This window comes from Petromyzon marinus, chromosome 64, assembly GCF_048934315.1.
Source record: "Petromyzon marinus isolate PM22_M1 ecotype Great Lakes invasive population chromosome 64, UKy_Petmar_22M1.pri1.0, whole genome shotgun sequence".
Taxonomy (NCBI): Eukaryota; Metazoa; Chordata; class Hyperoartia; order Petromyzontiformes; family Petromyzontidae; genus Petromyzon; species Petromyzon marinus.
The window spans coordinates 2,698,569-2,718,366 of record NC_133730.1 but is presented as its reverse complement, the minus strand read 5'-3'; the positions used below and the strand labels follow the sequence as shown (position 1 = coordinate 2,718,366).

The window sequence follows — 19,798 nt, the reverse complement described above, 5'->3', positions numbered from 1 at the left end:
AAAAATGTATGTTTTAATATTTATGTTTTTTTTTATAACATCATGCTACAGGCCCTGCACTAGCTTCATCCGGCACTGCCCACCCCCCCAATAGCCTCAGAAGTGCTGCTGCTGCCTTATTCACACAAAAAACTTTGAGTTGGTAAAAAAAAAAGAATCCTTCCACGTTGCTGCATCACGTTTGTGCAACCCCCTTGGCTGCTCATCCTTTAGTTTAAAGAATAATAGTTTAATAGTTTAAATATTGCATCTACAGCTTGGTTCTCTCCCTTCGCTCCCCCACGAAACCAAACAACGCAGGAGCTTGACTCGCACCTAACTTGTTTCTTCGTCTGTCGCCTATTGCTCTCGTATAATATTCGCAACGCTGCCTGAATCCACGCGGTGCTTCGCTGACAGCCGCTAATCGCACCTCCGATGAGCAGGGCAGGGCGAGGAACGGTGCGAGATAAGTTCAACGTACGTGGATACAAATACACCCATTTGTAACTTGTGCAATATTCCCGAAGGAGCCTGTTGTTGTGCTCCTACCCTGCAATGTCGACGTTTGTTGTCTTTGTTCATTTGTTGTGGCTGCTGCTGCAGCTGTGGTCACGCACCACGTGTAAAATAGCTGGGGAACCCGGCAACACGGGGCCATCACCATCATCATCATCCGTGTAACAAATCGAATTTGTTACCGCGGTGGCTAGGAGATGTTAATATACTCGCCTGGTATGAGGGAGGTCGTGGGTTCGATCCCGACCCTGACGCCTGCTGTATATTTGGAGTTTGCGTGTCTCTCTCTCTCTCTCATCATCATCACGGTGGCTATGTGATGTTAACTACCTCGCCTGGTATACAGGAGGTGGTGGGTTCGATCCCGACTCTGACGCCTGCTGCTGCTGTATATTTGGAGTTTGCGTGTCTCTCTCTCCCCGTGGTCGCATGGATTTTTCTCCGGTTTTTCCCCTCCACGTGAATAATGATCAACGCTCACGCGGCTGCTGCTGTGAATGTCCACGCGAGGAGGAGCTCACTTCGTTGAGCTTATCATTTGTGAAGGCCATGTCGCTTCTGAAACAAATATCTTTTTAGCTGAGTGAGCATTACCTGGTAAAAAATAAGCAATAGTTTGTAGTTTTAAATGTTCATGGGTGATAAATGTTATTTCCTAATTGCTTATGCCTCAAAAGTACAGAAAAGGGCTATTATTATTCCCCACAAACTTTGCTTTTGTGACCAGGACAGTGATATCTTGAAAATTACCTCTTTTCAATGAGAACACGTGGTGGACATTTGTGTCATTCCTTCACGTAAAGTCCTGGTCACAAAAGCCAAGTTTGTGGAGAATAATAATAGCCGTTTTATATACTTTTGAGTCATAAGCAATTAGCAAAGAACACTTACTATCCAGGAACAAAAATCGTGTTCATTATTCTTCTGTCCGCCATCAGTGGCGTGAGCAAAGCGCGCGTCTCTACAACGTCTCTACAACGCCTCTACAACGTCTCTACAACGTCTCTACGTCTCTACAACGTCTCTACGAACTCCTCGACTAGTTTCGCCGTCCGCCTCGCTCGCGTATCGTCATCGTCGCCTCCTCCTCCTCATCGTCCTCCTCTTCTTCCTCATCCTCGTCCTCCTGATGCATTGAAAAATTTGATACTCCGACTGATGCTTCTGTTGTTGTGGAGTAACTCATGCAGCCAGCTATGGCTCTAGGATTTGGTGTTACATGTTATTTATGTAGTTTATTGTAAAAATTCGGTCACAGTCCCTGTGATCACTGTTACGTTGCAATTATGGCTTTATTTTTTGGTGATTTGGAAAACGTGTTTTTGTTTGGACATATTTGTTTTGTTGTAGTACGGAGTTAGACTGATGGCCTTAATCTAAGTTTTTGTGTTGTTGTTTGACTTGCATCCCACTGGGATTTTTTTGCACACAGCGTTGGTGTACGGTGCTTTTTTCAGGAATATTTTTGCTGTTTTTTTTCATGGATTTTCTGTTTGCACAGTCACACAAAGTCACTTTAAGATGTTTTTCTTGTTCGTGTTTTTGTTTTTTTGTTTGTCTGTTGCGGTTGCACCCGATCCAAGAGCCGAATGGCTCACAGGGCTATACCAAAAATAAATAAACTGAAAACTGAAATCCTCTTCCTGCTGCTCCTGCTCCTCCTGCTCCTGCTCCCCAGGGGTCTACCAGCGACGGAAGAAGGCGGCGCTGGGCTTCACGAGCGCGCTGCTCACCCTCGCCGCAGCCATCCTCGTCACGGGCCTCGTGGGCACCACGCGCACGGACAACGTCGCCGTCGTCGGCTTCTACGCGGGCATCGTTGTGAGTCCACCACGGCCTCGTCTCTCTGTTTCAGCTTTCAGTTTTCATGTATTGGGTAGAACCCTGTGAGCCATGCGGCTGTTGACTCGGGTGCAACCGCAACAAAACAAAAAAACACGAACGAGGAAAAGATCTTTTAAGTGACTAAACGCCAACAGAAAAATCCAGGAAAAAAACAGCATAAGTCTTCCAGAAAAAAAAATATTTCAATGCTGTGTGCAAAAATCCCAGTGGGATGCAAGTCAAACAATAACTAACCATAAGACAATTGAGATTAAAATTATCAGGCTAACTCTGTACTACAACAAACAAAACATGGCGAAGCCAAAACGTTTTCAAAATCACCAAAAATAAAGCTATGAAAACAATGTAACCGTGATCATAGGAACTGCGATTCAAATTTAACAGTAAACGATATATACATAACACGTACGACCAAACTTTGCAAGCCATAGCTGGCTGCATGAGTGACACACAACCGGTTAGTGCTGTGCTAGCAACCAATTGCCACGTTCTGTTTTGCGTTACAAAGCTCACGAATTGTCCGTGTTGCGTGGTGGTGGTGGCGGCTTTAACGACACATTTTATACATTTTTACGCGATCTAACCCCAACAACAACCAAAAACCCCTCTCATTTATTACGGGATCCTCTTTCCCTCTGATATCAGGAGGCCACTGGGAGCTATGGGGCCGTCCATAAGTGACGTCACGCGATTTTGGACGGTTTTTAACCCCCCCCCAGGTGTGTGACGTCATTTATGGACGGCCCCTATGCACTTTTAAATCATCGCCTAGATTGACAAACTCATTTCTTTAGAAATTATTTTTTGTGTTTAGTTTGTGTTTAGTTTGTGTTTAGTTTGTGTTGTCCTTCTCCCCGACACCTCTGATGAGCGCGGTTTGCTCCGTACGGTGTGAAAGAAGTTCAACCCCCATGCTTACCTGGGTGGTGCTGCGGTGTTTTCTGCAGAGGGGAAACGGCAGTGATCGTGCGCTGCTGCAGGGCGGGTAGGCGTCATACCGTAGGTGTCACACCGTAGGTGTCATACCCACAGGTGTCATACCGTAGGTGTCATACCCGCAGGTGTCATACCGTAGGTATCATACCGTAGGTGTCATACCCATAGGTGTCACACCGTAGGTGTCATACCGTAGGTGTCACACCATAGGTGTCACACCGTAGGTGTCATACCGACGGTGTCATACCCGCAGGTGTCATACCCGTAGGTGTCATACCCGCAGGTGTCATACCGTAGGTGTCATACCCACAGATGTCATACCGCAGGTGTCATACCAGGTACTTGTGCAGTTACAGTTCATCCATTGCCCATGCGTCACAATGTATACAAGCAAAAACAGTAAAAAAAATAACAGCGTGTCAATTTCTCTTGGGTTCGTGTTTGCCAAGGAACCGAGAGGCAATTGGTCCGTAATGAAGTGGCTGATTTGCGTCAGATGGTGCCGTGGTCCCTTTTCGCTCGGTGAAAACGACTTTGGTCTTTGAGAACTTAATTCGGGGGGGGGGGGGGGTTGGTTTGTTTTCTCCCCGCCAGCGTAACTCATTGCTTAGTGTGGTTTTTAGCAGCTATTAGGATCGTTTGGCTTACGATCAGATGTGTTTCCCGCGCGGAGGACATCTGCTTTGAATCAACACACAGTGCGCCGGGCGCAAGCGCTAGCTGCTGATGATCATATGAATACAATTCACTGTTCTGAATCCTCAAATATCTGGGGTTTTTTTTTTAATGGGGCAAGAAAGTGGGGGGGGGGGGGTAGAGAGAGTGTTTAGAGAGTGAGTTGCTCTGTGTGGTTCCTCCATATCGCCTCCGATCCACCCTCTGCAAGAGATCTTCTTAAACCCACAAACAGCATCAACATCAGCATCGTCGTCATAATAGGATATGAAAAGTCAAAACAGGAATTCCCAGCATGCTTTGCGCGTAAAGGTGAGCCCACCGTGCCCGTGTAGAATCTGCACACAGCCTTTGTCATGGGGCCTTTCTATTTAAAGCAGCAGTAGGACAACGTCGCAACGTTACAGTGGTTCCATCATGATTACGACTCATGCGCATAAGTTGTGCCGTGTCCTGCTGAGCATTCCTTCGCCATAGGACTGCCTGGACGGACAAAAATTGGCACGCAGTCTCAACCATTGTGCGCTTATCTTCGCTGGAGTTATATATCGCATTAACCTAGGCGCTTTATAACAGAATTAACGATACAAGGTGTACATTTTTATTTAAAGCTTTCGTGACTGCAGGGATTCACATTCTTGGTTCTTTCGGTAAAGTCACGTAGAAGGGAAACAATACAAATATAAAACAATAAAATTATCACGTTTCGACTGCAACACAAGCAATCATCATCAGGTGTGAAAACCACAGCAAGAACATTTGAAAAAAGTGGCGGGTTTTTTTTTTCTTCCAAACCCTATTGTTACGCTGGCCAGCGTTTTATAGTTTCATTCGCCGACGGTTCAAGGAGCCGTGATGCTTTTTTGAAACGAGCAGATTGCTGGGCCCTCTGCTCAGGCGGACGCTGCTGTCCTTCCCCTTGCCTTGCAGCTGGGCTTCGGAGCGTTTCTTGGCCTCCTCGGAGTGAGTCTCGTGGAGAACCGCAGGCAAATGGTGAGTCCAGCGACAACCCACGCCATTGTCTCTCTCCCCCGCTCATGCTACCTTCAAAAGGGGTGAAGGCGCAGCCCCTGCAGTGGCTCGCCTAAGACAACTGCTGGCGGATAGGGCCCTCCACTAGGGGGAGCCCCCGCTGCATGGGTGTTTGGCCTACTCTTCCACGCTGGACAGACGTCTTGGAAGAAGTGGAAGTACCGACACTTCATCCCACAACACACGGCCTTCTCATCGACTGTGGTATTTATTTGGTTAAAAAAATAACATTTATTAGTTTGATTGCCCCTTCTTTACCCGAGAGAGTCTCACTGAGTCTCAAGACTCTTCTTCAGGAGGGTCCTGCCAAGTATTCCTTGCTATATTTTCCCCAGTAGGGGACAATGTTACTAGTGTGTAATGTGCAGGCGATGTTTCAGCATTGGGATGCGTGACCACAACACCAGCCACAGCGTGCTTTGTTTTAGCTGTGGAAGGCGACAGGATACACCGGAGGAAACCCTGTGCCGAACAGGTGGGGGGGGGGAGGACACGCACACTCCACACAGAACGGTGACCGAGGCGGGAGTCGAACCCGGGTGGTTGGTGCTGTGAGTCGAGTGGGTGGGGGGGGGACGTGGCGAGTCGGTGAATCCAATGAACGCGTGCGTGGTTACTCCGCCGACACGTTCGGGTTCAGCGTGCGAGCTCAGCATTGTTGAGCGACGCAAACTGTAGGAGAACAATTATACAAATGAGCCGGGGGGGGCGGGGGGGAGAAAACAAATTCTACAAATTTTTTTTTAATAACTCGATTCTTGAGTTGAAACGTGGAGCAGAATGAAGGCTCCGTTTAGATCGCGCAGATTCACGATGATTCGGGTGAATAACTGCGATCTGAAATCTGCTCCGTGTTTTACTGGCAAGCAGCCGGAAAATCGTGAAATCTTAGCCCAGCATCTCAGCGGTGTTTGGCTCGGCTAGACCGGGGCCACCCCATGCGTTGGTGGCCTCAGCAGTCTCGTTTAATCTGCGCACTGCGAAAGTCGTGCTTTGTTGAAATAAAATGTTTTGGGGTGCGAGGAGAGGAGAAAAAAATTGAAGAACAAAGTGCCGTTTCATAACAGGAAAAGCAACGAAAGTGGAATTTTACCGCGGCAAAGTAAATATTCACCGATTCCACTTTTGAGCCCCGTAATCCAACTGAGAAAAAAAAAAACATTCCGGTACTTCCTAAAATAATACAATTTACATTCGCTGGCTGAGTTTGCAAACGGTTTGTGTGTGTGTGATTTAAAAAGGAAATTGGTGAAATAGGGAGCTCATCTCGCATAAGTTCACTCGGCGGTGAGCATCCTGGGGTTCTCAAGGGGCTCGTGATGCCCCTGTGTCATCGAAGCGTACCCGCAACGCCGAGCGCCTGGGTTTGAGTCTATGTACTACGGGAGGGGGAGGTGAGGGAGGGGCTGGGCAACAACAGGAAACTTGTTGTTGTTGTTCACAAAAATGTAAGCGACCCTAGTAGACCTCGCAGAGAACGTCTTGACGACGGCGTCGACTGCAGAGATTTGTTGCCAGAAAGACGACGTGGCCACCACTGGAGCATCCTAGCACGGGAGAGAGACGAAAGTGGAAACAACAAATGGCGAAATGTTGCAGTGGACACCTACTACGGGCGACGACGATGACGACGACGATGACGACTAGGGGGTCTGTGACGACACAAATTCTCCTTGAGCTCACGAATCCCCCCCGCCCCCCCCCCGGCACATCGAACACACGTGGCGCACGAAGCGAATCCGTACGGATCTCGTACGCGCCGCTCTCTAAATGGGCACGCGTCAATCTCCTGCAGCCACCGACGGGAGGCGATGCCACTGCACATCGACGACCAAGCAGGCGCAGAGGGCAACGTGGGAATCGCGAAATCAGGGGGTGTGGAACGTCCGGCCTGCGGGCCGTATGAGGCCCGCAAAGTCATTTGGTGTGGCCCTGCTAAGGCAACCGCAGGCGGGACTCGAAATTCAATAAATCTAGGTAGAGCAAACCTGGAAAAGCAGTTGCGGGTAGCAACGTCGTCAATACCAGCTAACATCATCACACACCTCGCCAAAGAGAAGCAGTTCCAGCCAGCGCATTAGGGGTGAGTTCATTAAATGTTTGACCAAATATAACAGGCTAATTTTTGAGTTGATAATTTTGTATGGCCCGCGAATGATGTTATAAATATCCAAATGGCCCTGGGCAGAAAAAAAATGTTCCCCGCCCCTGCGCTAAATAATCGAGGGGTTTGATGCACGGTGGACGCAGCACAAAAACAATAGCCCTGCAGGGCCACCGTGAAAGAGTCTCTTGACTGTTCATCCGTCGGTCCGCTGATGGATGAAGCCGGCATGTGCGGAGTTTGTGGTGGGCACGAGGGGGAGCGGGAGGGAGCAACGCCCCTCCCAAACTGGACACCTTTATTAATGCATTTTCAGTCGTTTACAATTCAGATTTTTTTTTAAAATTCATTCATTAAATGCGCCCGCCATTCCTAATGTGGGGGACAAAGCGAGCCCTCTCCCCCAAACCTCCTCCCCCCCCCCTCCAAATATAGAAGGCAAACTCCGCCAATGGCATTGCGAAGGCCTCCCAATGCCGTGCCCGTGAACGAGGCTCTTTCCACCCTCTGATCAGCACGATTGGCTACGTACTGTGCACAATAAGTTCAACACACAGGTCGCACGCATCGATGGTGAAGTGATGGCGTTGCAACGTCAATTACAGCCCTCGTGCTGTGACGGCCGTGGGAGTTGTTTGACTATACTTCGTGAGGCTTAAATAAAAACCAGAAAACACAAAAACGCCCCGTGAATAGCCATCGAAATTGATATTGATTCTGTGCGTCCGTGAAATGCCCCCCTTATAGAGGCTCAGAGCGTGGCTCCGAGTCTCTGTTTTGTCACAGCAAAGCATCCCGTGCGAAAATATTTGTGGGAGCGATGCCTCGCTTTCAGACACGTTGGCTCAACGCACGGCTACGACACGCCCTGACCTGAATGATGTATTATTCTTTTTTGTTAGTATCTGCCCACAAAAATATCACACGATCCCATCCCCTGTTTGTCTTACTGATCGCATCGGTGGAAAAGAACACGCGCAGACGCTCGCACGCCCCCCGCAATGTACAACTTGTAGCCACGCTGCTATTCTGTTCAAACGCCGTACGAGAGGAGACGGTCGCCCCGACATCGTGGCCATTGTGAACCCCCCCCCCCCCCTCTGAGCCACCTCCCTCTGGTCATGCATCGGTCAGAATCTGAATATTTATTCACACTGGAGGAATCCGATGAGCCATGAAGCTCTTTCACACCAAGATGTCCAGGGGACGTTGGCGGGGTTTGGGGCAGTTGTTGTTCCGGCATCGTCGCTGCTCCGGTTGCTGTTGTTGTTTATTCTTGTTGTTTATTGTTGTTGTTTATTGTTGTTGTTAATTGTTGTTTATTGTTGTTGTTTATTGTTGTTGTTTATTGTTGTTTATTGTTGTTGTTTATTCTTGTTGTTTATTGTTGTTGTTTGCTTGTTTGTTTCGCAGCTGGTTGCGTCCATCGTGTTCGTCAGCTTCGGAGTGGTCGCCGCCTTCTGCTGTGCCACACTGGACGGGCTCTTTGCCGCTCGCCAAATCGTGCGTAGCCTCATCCCCTCGCTCAGCCTGGGGGATTTCCTCCGGGAATTCCACTTTCGCTCGCTCGCTCGCCACCAAAATTTACTCGGCGGTTGCCCCTCATCGTGTGTACGTTGAACTTCTGTCGCACCGTACGTAGTCTCTGTGTGTGTCTGTGTGAGTCTATGAGTATCTGTGTGAGTCTATGGGTCTCTGTGTGAGTCTGTGGGTCTCTGTGTGAGTCTATGGGTCTCTGTGTGAGTCTGTGGGTCTCTGTGAGTTTGTGGGTCACTGTGTGAGTCTATTGGTCTCTGTGTGAGTCTGTGGGTCTCTGTGTGACTCTGTGGGTCTCTGTGTGAGTCTGTGGGTCTCTGTGTGAGTCTATGGCTCTCTGTGTGAGTCTACGGGTCTCTGTGTGAGTCTACGGGTCTCTGTGTGAGTCTGTGGGTCTCTGTGTGAATCTGTGGGTCTCTGTGTGAGTCTGTGGGTCACTGTGTGAGTCTGTTGGTCTCTGTGTGAGTCTATAGGTCTCTGTGCGACTCTGTGGGTCTCTGTGTGAGTCTGTGGGTCTCTGTGTGCGTCTATGGGTCTCTGTGTGAGTCTATTGGTCTCTTTGTGAGTCTATGGGTCTCTGTGTGAGTCTATAGGTCTCTTTGTGAGTCTATGGGTCTCTGTGTGAGTCTATGGGTTCTCTGTGTGAGTCTATGGGTCTCTGTGTGAATCTGTGGGTCTCTGTGGGAGTCTGTGGGTCTCTGTGTGAGTCTGTGGGTCACTGTGTGGGTCTATGGGTTTCTGTGTGAGTCTATTCGTCTCTGTGTGAGTCTGTGGGCTCTGTGTGAGTCTGTGGGTCTCTTTGTGAGTCGATGGGTCTCTGTGTGAGTCTACGGGTCTCTGTGTGAGTCTGCGGGTCTCTGTGTTAGTCTGTGGGTCACTGTGTGAGTCTATGGGTCTCTGTGTGAGTCTACGGGTCTCTGTGTGAGTCTACGGGTCTCTGTGTGAGTTTATGAGTCTCTGCGAGTCTATGTATGTACGTTGAGCTTCTTTTGCATCATACGTAGCCGACCTCGCTAATCGGAGACGCTTCCAAGCAGGGGCCTCCTGATGAACACGGCGTTCCTTCGTTACTCACGAACTCGCGATCCGCGGTTTTGGCTCTCCACGATTCGCATCTTGAAGTCTACACAACCGCCGCATCGAGAGAGAGAGAAAGTGATGAGATTAAGTGATGAGAGATAACGTCTCTGAGAGAGAATGTAATGCATCAGCCACGGGATTCGTGTGACCATACTTCACCGATACCGGTTCGGTGGTCTGTGCGATTTGGTGACGGTGGGTAACACACGCCACCGATGTCAGCCATTGCCGGGAGTTGAACTCAGGTTGCCACGTGTTTAGTGAGGACCACCCGCCGTCACGTAGTCACCACGTGTGTGCCGCGGCTCTCCTTTGTTACTTTGGTTTGCGACCCCTGACCCCCCGCCCCCCACACGTGGTTAAATCTGTCACCAACGTCAACGTTCGGGCCCTTCCAGAACACCATTTGCGACTCACGCGAGTCGCTCGCGATCGCGAACGTCCGCGTTGAACTCCTTTCGCACCGCACGTAGCCGACCGTGCCAATCGTAGGTGCCAGTCGGTCATCTCCATGCGAGCAGTGTCCATCTCCTTCCTCCCCCCCCTGCCGCCTCCAGGACCCGAGACCCCTCTACGCAGAGCGCTGCCAGTTCTACACCAGCGGCGATGGCTACATTTACGAAAACTACTTCTCCGATGTGAGTCTTTGCCTTTGGGTCCCAGTGCATCGTACTCAAGCATGTACTGTGCGTTGAACTTCTTTCGCACCGCACGCAGCTTAATGGGAGGTGCCGGGGGAAGGACGACAAACTAAACACAGCAAGCAGCTCTTAGGAAATGAGTTCGCCAATGTAGATGATTTAAAAGTGCGCAGCTCCCAGCGGCTTCCAAACATCGAGGCGCTCCAGACGGCCGCAGAAGCGCATCTTAAAGCGCCGCCGTCTTTGTTCGAGCTTGTGTGATGATGATGATAATTGCTTGTGTGATGATTGCAACACAAGCAATCATCATGGTGATTGCTTGTGTTGCAATCATCATGATGATGATGATGATTGCTTGTGTGATGATTGCAACACAAGCAATCATCATGGTGATTGCTTGTGTTGCAATCATGATGATGATGATGATTGCTTGTGTGATGATTGCAACACAAGCAATCATCATGGTGATTGTTTGTGTTGCAATCATGATAATGATGATGATTGCTTGTGTGATGATTGCAACACAAGCAATCATCATGGTGATTGCTTGTGTTGCAATCATCATGATGATGATGATGATTGCTTGTGTGATGATTGCAACACAAGCAATCATCATGGTGATTGCTTGTGTTGCAATCATGATGATGATGATGATGATGATTGCTTGTGTGATGATTGCAACACAAGCAATCATCATGGTGATTGTTTGTGTTGCAATCATGATAATGATGATGATTGCTTGTGTGATGATTGCAACACAAGCAATCATCATGGTGATTGCTTGTGTTGCAATCATGATGATGATGATTGCTTGTGTGATGATTGCAACACAAGCAATCATCATGGTGATTGCTTGTGTTGCAATCATCATGATGATGATGATTGCTTGTGTGATGATTGCAACACAAGCAATCATCATGGTGATTGCTTGTGTTGCAATCATGATGATGATGATGATGATTGCTTGTGTGATGATTGCAACACAAGCAATCATCATGGTGATTGTTTGTGTTGCAATCATGATAATGATGATGATTGCTTGTGTGATGATTGCAACACAAGCAATCATCATGGTGATTGCTTGTGTTGCAATCATCATGATGATGATGATGATTGCTTGTGTGATGATTGCAACACAAGCAATCATCATGGTGATTGCTTGTGTTGCAATCATGATGATGATGATGATGATTGCTTGTGTGATGATTGCAACACAAGCAATCATCATGGTGATTGTTTGTGTTGCAATCATGATAATGATGATGATTGCTTGTGTGATGATTGCAACACAAGCAATCATCATGGTGATTGCTTGTGTTGCAATCATGATGATGATGATTGCTTGTGTGATGATTGCAACACAAGCAATCATCATGGTGATTGCTTGTGTTGCAATCATCATGATGATGATGATTGCTTGTGTGATGATTGCAACACAAGCAATCATCATGGTGATTGCTTGTGTTGCAATCATGATGATGATGATGATGATTGCTTGTGTGATGATTGCAACACAAGCAATCATCATGGTGATTGTTTGTGTTGCAATCATGATAATGATGATGATTGCTTGTGTGATGATTGCAACACAAGCAATCATCATGGTGATTGCTTGTGTTGCAATCATCATGATGATGATGATGATTGCTTGTGTGATGATTGCAACACAAGCAATCATCATGGTGATTGCTTGTGTTGCAATCATGATGATGATGATTGCTTGTGTGATGATTGCAACACAAGCAATCATCATGGTGATTGTTTGTGTTGCAATCATGATAATGATGATGATTGCTTGTGTGATGATTGCAACACAAGCAATCATCATGGTGATTGCTTGTGTTGCAATCATGATGATGATGATGATGATTGCTTGTGTGATGATTGCAACACAAGCAATCATCATGGTGATTGTTTGTGTTGCAATCATGATAATGATGATGATTGCTTGTGTGATGATTGCAACACAAGCAATCATCATGGTGATTGCTTGTGTTGCGATGATGATGATGATGATTGCTTGTGTGATGATTGCAACACAAGCAATCATGATGATGATTGCTTTTGTTGCAGTCGAAACGTCGTGAGAATTTTATTGTTTTATATTTTTATTATTTTATTGTTTCCCTTCTACGTGACTTTACCGAAAGAACCAAGAATATATATAGACATATGTGAATATGTTGATTTGAAGCTTTCGTGAATGCAGTAATCCATACTCTTTGGTTCTTTCGGTAAAGTCACGTGGGTAGAAAAAATAATAATAGATGACGACGTTTCGATCGCCACACAAGCAGTCGTCTTCTCTCTCCCACCTGAAGACGATTGCTTGTGTGCCGATCGACTTTGCAGAACAAAACAAAGAGTATGTCTATATATATGTCTATATGTATTGGGTGGTGGCATTGCACGTGACCTGTAGTCCAGCACTGTGGAAGCGGCGAGGGTTGGCGGGTTGACGAAATGTTGTTGTGAGCCTCCCTTCCCGTGGGCATCGAGGCGCAAATACCCCGGCTCGATGGGAGATGGCGGTACAGCAAAAGTGTGGCCTGATCTCTCGTCTGTGTTTGCTTTACGGGATATATGGTTTCCCCCTCGCATGCGTGGATTGTCTGCAGGAGCTCCGGTTTTGCTTCCGACGTGCAGTATAAGCATCGACTCGTTGGCGGAAAACATCCCGATATGTGGAGAACTGCAGAGCAGTTGTTTGGCGTTGACTGCCTGCAGGCTTAGCCTGTGGTTCCTTAGCGATTGTGAGATGCAATTTGCGTGAACGATGAACGGCATCTCTCTCTCTCCATATATATAAAACCACTCGCTAGATGATGAGTCCGTGTTGGACTGCACCACGTCACCGCTCCTCCTGATTTTGCGTCTCTGTCCAACGTCGGACCGCCCAGGTGCCGTGCCGGAGCAGTCACGGGGACTGCTCGCTCAAGATCCGCAGCGGCACCTGCTACTGCTGCGACCTCTACAACTGTGGCAGGCAAGGTCGCGGCGCAGCCACAGACAGGAGGCACACACGAGTGTGGGATGAGAGAGAGAGGAGAGATGGAGGGGTGATGAGAGATGAAGAGGACAGAGATAGGAGAGTTACAGAGGAGATGCAGGTGAGTGTGATGACAGATGAAGGAGAGAGAGATAGGAGAGTTGAAGAGGTGATGCAGGTGAGTGTGATGAGTTATGAAGAGGGGAGAGAGAGATAGGAGAGTTACAGAGGTGATGCAGGTGAGTGTGATGAGATATGAAGAGGGGAGAGAGAGATAGGAGAGTTCTAGATGAGATGCAGGTGAGTTTGACGACAGATGAAGGAGAGAGAGATAGGAGAGTTGAAGAGGTGATGCAGGTGAGTGTGATGAGTTATGAAGAGGGGAGAGAGAGATAGGAGAGTTACAGAGGAGATGCAGGTGAGTGTGATGAGAGATGAAGGAGAGAGAGAGATAGGAGAGTTGAAGAGGTGATGCAGGTGAGTGTGATGAGATATGAAGAGGGGAGAGAGAGATAGGAGAGTTCTAGATGAGATGCAGGTGAGTGTGATGAGAGATATGTAGAGGAGAGAGAGATAGGAGAGTTGAAGAGGTGATGCAAGTGAGTGAGATGAGAGCTGAAGAGGGGAGAGAGAGATAGGAGAGTTGCAGAGGTGATACAGGTGAGTGTGATGAGAGATGAAGAGGAGAGAGATAGGAGAGTTATAGAGGTGATGCAGGTGAGTGTGATGAGAGATAAAGAGGAGAGAGAGATAGGAGAGTTGAAGAGGTGATGCAGGTGAGTGTGATGAGAGATGAAGAGGAGAGAGACGAGAGAGCAGTAAACACGGGATGTAGATCGACACCTCCCACGACCCACAACACCTCCCACGACGCATCCCACGACGCATCCCACGACACGACTCACGACACGACTCACGACACGACTCACGTCACGACTCACGACACGACCCACGTCACGACTCACGACACGACTCACGTCACGACTCACGACACGACTCACGACACGACTCACGTCACGTCCCAGGGCCGCAAGGATCGCCGGTCGGCGGCGCCGACCTCGCGTCGTGACGCTGCCGCCGCCGCCGCGAGACTCGCCGACGTCGCGTTGACGTTGCTACTCGACCAGCGGTAGACAAATAAACCGCGTCGCTCCGTGCCCCATGCCTCGCTGCTGTGGCTACTGCTGCCGCTGCCTGCTGGCTGCCTGCCTGCCGCCTGGCTGGCCGCCGCCGCCACCGCTCGCGTCGCTGCGCAGCGGCGACTACGCGGCCGTCTACTACGAGTTCGTGGGCGTGAGGAGCTGCCTCGGAGCCGTGCACCTCTACCGCCTGCTCTGGCTCTCCACGCTGCTCAACGTGTGCGCCGTCTTCCTGGGCATCGTCACCTCGGCCGTCTTGGGAAGCTTCAAGGACACGGTGGGCGAGCGGGCGAGCCTTGAAATGTGAATGACCGTCAGAGTCTGGAGTGCAGCCTCCAACTATTAAACTCATATTCTCTCCGTCTCTCTGGCCAAGTTGAAGGGCCACTGCCCAATGCATCACCTACTTTATATATATTACGTTATATATAATAACAAAATGTAATATATTATACCCTTTGGTTTTTTCGGTAAAGTCACGTAGGTAGAAATAAAATTTAACAAATCACGACGTTTCGATCGCAACACAAGCGATTTTTTTATTTTTATACCTACGTGACTTTGCTGAAAGAACCAAAGAGTATGGATTACTGCAGTCACGAAAGCTTCAAATCAAGATAATATATTATAATTATATACATATAATATATTATATATGTACATATATAATATATTTTATTTCTATTATATATTATAGTATATAGTATACAGATCATCCGAATGTGAGTTTTTGTTGCTTGTGCTCTTTCAATTAATTTTGTTCTAACAATGAGGGATTTATAGCAGGGGGCTTGGGGAGATTGTATTGGGCTTGGACTGGCTGTGTTATGTCACGGTGCCATGAACACCGGGAAGCGTGGGGCACCACGGTGGCTAGGAGATGTTAACTACCTCGCCCGGTATGCAGGAGGTCGTGGGTTCCATCTCGACCATGACGCCTGCTGCTGTATATTTGGAGTTTGCGTGTCTCTCTCTCTCATCATCATCACGGTGGCTTGGAGATGTTAACTACCTCGCCAGGTATGCAGGAGGTCGTGGGTTCCATCCCGACCAGCAAATATTAAAGACCTCGAGACGGCATTTGCAAGAGGTCAATTGTGTGCCGGCTTCAGGGCCCACATTGACCAAATTCTAAACTTACACTGCAAATTACTCGATTTGGATTATCGCCCCCTACCGACGGACAAATAGCGCGGGTCTCTCTTGCAAATGAGACTCTCCTGGTCTCTTGAGTTGTCACTTGGTGAGGTGAAATAAGCGCAACCTAAACGTGACTTTAAGCGGACCACGTGGCTCTGGAGGGGGCGGTGATGCAGGAGGAGGTGGTGGAGGAGGACAGAGGGGTAGGAGGAGGAGGTGGTGGCCGAGGTGGTGGTGGAGGAAGTGGAACAGGAGGAGGAGGGAAGGGTAGGAGGAGGTGGTGGTGGACGAGGTGGTGGAGGAGGTGGTGGACGAGGAGGTGGAGGAGGTGGTGGAGGAGGGAGGGGTAGGAGGTGGTGGAGGAGGAAGTGGAACAGGAGGAGGGAGGGGTAGGAGGAGGAGGTGGTGGTGGACGAGGTGGTGGAGGAGGTGGTGGACGAGGTGGTGGACGAGGTGGAGGTGGTGGAGGAAGTGGAGGAGGAGGAAGTGGCCGCATTTGCCGTGTGCCGTCCTGCTGCTGTTTGGGGCAGGGGTCAAACCCTAGAAGTTCTTTGCGCTTGGCAGTGGTGAAGGACGAAGCAACGATGCAGCACCACCGCCACCATCGCCACCACCACCACCACACCCTGGGGCGATGATTTGCTACGCCGACGAAGGCCTCCCGCTAGCCCTGCCGGTCATGGGGGCTGTTTGTCCAAACTCTGCCACCTTGGTTTGCGAAGGGGACGTTGCTGCTGTAGAAGCTGCTGTTGCTAATGCTGCTGCTGTTGCTGCTGCTGCCGCTGCTGCTGTGCGCGTGTTCAGGCACAGACGCTGCCGCGGGTCGAGTATGTTCCAAGCTCGCTCGCCCAAATCTCCTACAGCCCGAGCATGCAGTCGCTCTCCTACAGCCCGTGCTATCCCGGCCTGGCACCATATCCATACGCGGCACAGGTGAGAAAAAAATAATGATTTCAACTCGGACCGCACCGCTGCGCAGCGTTCGCACCACACAGACACGCGAGGGACCATGCAGTTGGCACCCAGGCAGCGAGGCAGCACCCCCTCAAAAGATCTGCGGTCCTCTATAAACACAAACCCTGTCCCGTTCCGAGACGTCTGCAAGTTGCAGGGTGGGTGGTGTCCCGTTCACCGCTGAATCTCGGAACGTGCTAGCAGCTCGGGGTTCAGTTAATTTAGAGAGGCGTAGCGCCGTTGTTTTTAAATGTACTCGCCGCAGAGAACTGTAGCGACACGACCGCAACTCTGCGATAGCGCCGCAAACTGTGCCACACGGCCTCCCGCAGGGCCATGTTGGAGCCTCGGGTGCGACTTCCGACTTCCAACGTGAAGACGGACCGATGAAAATGTTTTATTTTAGTTTTGATCCCGTTCCCATGACGTACACGTACGTCATGAGCTAGTTAATGAGGGTGTTTATATGTTTGGGAGCAAAATGGAGCACCAGGAGATAACCCACGCATGCGAGGGGGTAACGCTCTATCCCTGACAAGCCACAGTATCGCATCTCAACGCCCTCAGGAAGGGAGTTTCACACCACTTTCGCGATCCAACAACCCTCGCTGCCTTCACGGTGCTTGGCTTACAGGCCACGTGCATAGCAACCACCGCCCGGCAAAGAAACACAACAACAATCATACACCTCATAATTTACTCTCGTATGAATGGCATTATCGTCGCCATCATCGTCGTATGTAAGCAAATTAGGACTGTAACGCAGATCACAAGTAAAATATCCAGCTCTCTCTCATAAGGGAGAACGCTGATAAAGTGCCGCAGTTTTGCGCTTTCATCCACGCTGGGACGAGGGCGACAGTGGTGGTGGTGGTGATGATGGAGCGTCACACGGCTCCGTGGATGCGTCAAAACCCACGTAACCTTTGCCGCAAAATAAGCCGGGTGCGTCCTAACCCCATAATCGCATTGAAAGTTAAACCTCCGGTGGGTATTAATAGGTTGGCTTTGGGAGTGCGGCTGTGTGTGTGGGGCAGGGGGGGGGTTGTCCAACTTGAGGAACTTGCACCCGTAGCCAAATGCCTCCGCTAATGAGAGCGAGAGAGAGAGAGGGACTGCCTCTACAACTGCGGATCGCCTTTCTCTAAACCGTTCGCGTATTCGGCGTCCGCGTTCGGTGTCCCGCGTCTCTCGAGACAAACGGCCGCCGAAGTCCTCTCGCGACCAGAGATGAGCTCACGGGGCTATGTATGGCGGGGGGGGGGGGGGAAGGCGTTTGTCTTCAAATGCCTCTCGCTCTGTAACGCATGGCTTTGCTCGTCGGCTGGGTCGGTACGCCGCGTGTACGTCCCGTCGGGCTTCTTCCGCACCGTTCGTAGCCGACCGTGCAAATTGGCCAGGCCGCTTCTGAAACAGGAGCTCTATGGCTCAGGGGGGCCTATACCTGGTAATATATATAAAAAAAAATCTTTCCGAACGAAAAAAAACCAACGCAGCGAAGCAAACCGCCGCTGCGCGAGCGATACAAAAAAATTATTTACTTGAGGGCTCAACGTTGGTACCCCGCGCCCCTTCGCCCGCTGCGTCTCAACCCCGTCAGTGCCGAGACACGGCGCTGGATTACTACGCCGCCGTGGGAACCGGCGGAGCGGCGCTGGCGACGGGCGGCCTCCCGAGGGGGGACGCGGGCGGGCAGCTCTACCCGGGCGCCGGCGGCCTCTACCCTCCGCCACGACCCAGCGCGCCGCCTCTGCACGTGTCCCACGCGCGCGCCCCTTCGTTCGAGAAACCCGTGCCCTACGCGCCGTAGCGGCGACTCTCGCGGGGACGAAGCGCGCACCCGGATCGTTTGAACGCACGCCCGCCCGCCCGCCCGCCCGTCCGTCCGTCCGCCCGCCCGTCCGCCCGCGCATTTGTACCGGGGATTTCCGCCGTCGGTCGCGGAGACTGTTTTTCTTTGCTCGGCCACTCGCCGTTTTCGCGCCGGCGCTCGACAGCTGTGGGTTTTAATTTCAAAAAATGTAGAAATGAACGAGCGCTGTCTGTTTTGCACGCACGTGCGTTGAGGCGCGAGCGTGTGCACGCGTGTGTAACGAGGCGAGGGCGCCGATGACTCTGATAAAGACTGAACCATTACAAACGAAACCTCGGTGTGAAATCGTGTTGCTATTGATCGATTGTGAAGCGGGCACATTGATCTAAGCGTTCGTGCCTAACACTTGGGAGAGCAAGACACAACACACCGGCGTGCTGTACTAGTGACGAATTGGCACGTTCTGTTCACGTAATAACCCTTACTAGTTGGCTGTGTCGGGTGGTGGCGGGTTTTACTGACACATTCATATATTTACACGATCTAACCACAAAAAACTCTATTATGGATGCTATTGGTCGCGAAAGCCTAAAACGTGTTAAACAGAAAAAAGATGTATATATAGAATGTGCAACGTTTCAGGTGATGGAGTCCCATATTTGATGGGCCATTTAAGGCCAGACAGTGTTATAACAATTATTATATTGTGAATTGTGCTTGTGCACCGCTGCCAACACAGCAGCAGCACCGTCGCCGAATAGTAAGGATATAAAATAAAATAAAAATAATATATCACGATGTTTCGATTGCAACACAAGCGGTCGTCCTCTGGCAGAAAAAAATAATCCAGCAGTGGAACTGCTGAACCAGCTGGTTTAGCCTACAAACAACTGCTGGATTCTGAACCAGCTGGATTCTGAACCAGCTGGATTCTGAACCAGCTGGATTCTGAACCAGCTGGATTCTGAACCAGCTGGATTCTGAACCAGCTGGATTCTGAACCAGCTGGATTCTGAACCAGCTGGATTCTGAACCAGCTGGATTCTGAACCAGCTGGTTCAGCAGTTCCATTTCTGGATAATTTTTTGTTTTATTTTATTTTTCTACCTGCGTGACTTTGCCGAAAGATTTCGATTTAAAGCTTTCGTGACTGCAGGGATTCATCTTCTTGGTTCTTTCGGTAAAGTCACGTAGAATGGAAATAAAATAATAAAAATAAAACATAATAAAATAAAATTCTCATGATGTTTCGGCCACAACACAAGTAGCCTTCCTCAGGTGAAGAAACAGAACTGTCGGGCAGACAGCACTTCAGTGAACACTGCCAAGCTTGGCAGCGTCTTTTAAGCTGGGTGGGAGGAGCAGAGCGCCTTGAGTGATAGCTGTGTTAATGTGTTGGATTCGCAGGATGTTAAA

The 19,798-nt window shown here is 49.6% G+C and overlaps 1 protein-coding gene across 3 annotated transcripts in view; it reads left to right on the top strand.

The window, feature by feature from the left end:
• Nucleotides 1-18,714, top strand: part of LOC116956313 (transmembrane protein 255B-like) — a 32,590-nt gene extending 13,876 nt beyond the window's left edge. For 2 of the 3 annotated variants that reach the window (XM_032977837.2, XM_032977838.2), the window contains 8 exons: nt 2,177-2,319; nt 4,885-4,947; nt 8,504-8,593; nt 10,264-10,344; nt 13,248-13,333; nt 14,593-14,752; nt 16,420-16,548; nt 18,170-18,714. In XM_032977837.2, coding sequence (XP_032833728.1) covers nt 2,177-2,319; nt 4,885-4,947; nt 8,504-8,593; nt 10,264-10,344; nt 13,248-13,333; nt 14,593-14,752; nt 16,420-16,548; nt 18,170-18,379 — 962 coding nt within the window. In that variant the 3' untranslated portion in view covers nt 18,380-18,714. The remainder of the gene's footprint in view (nt 1-2,176; nt 2,320-4,884; nt 4,948-8,503; nt 8,594-10,263; nt 10,345-13,247; nt 13,334-14,592; nt 14,753-16,419; nt 16,549-18,169) is intronic. The other variant, XM_076054079.1, reaches the window with a different exon arrangement.
• Nucleotides 18,715-19,798: the final 1,084 nt, after the last annotated feature.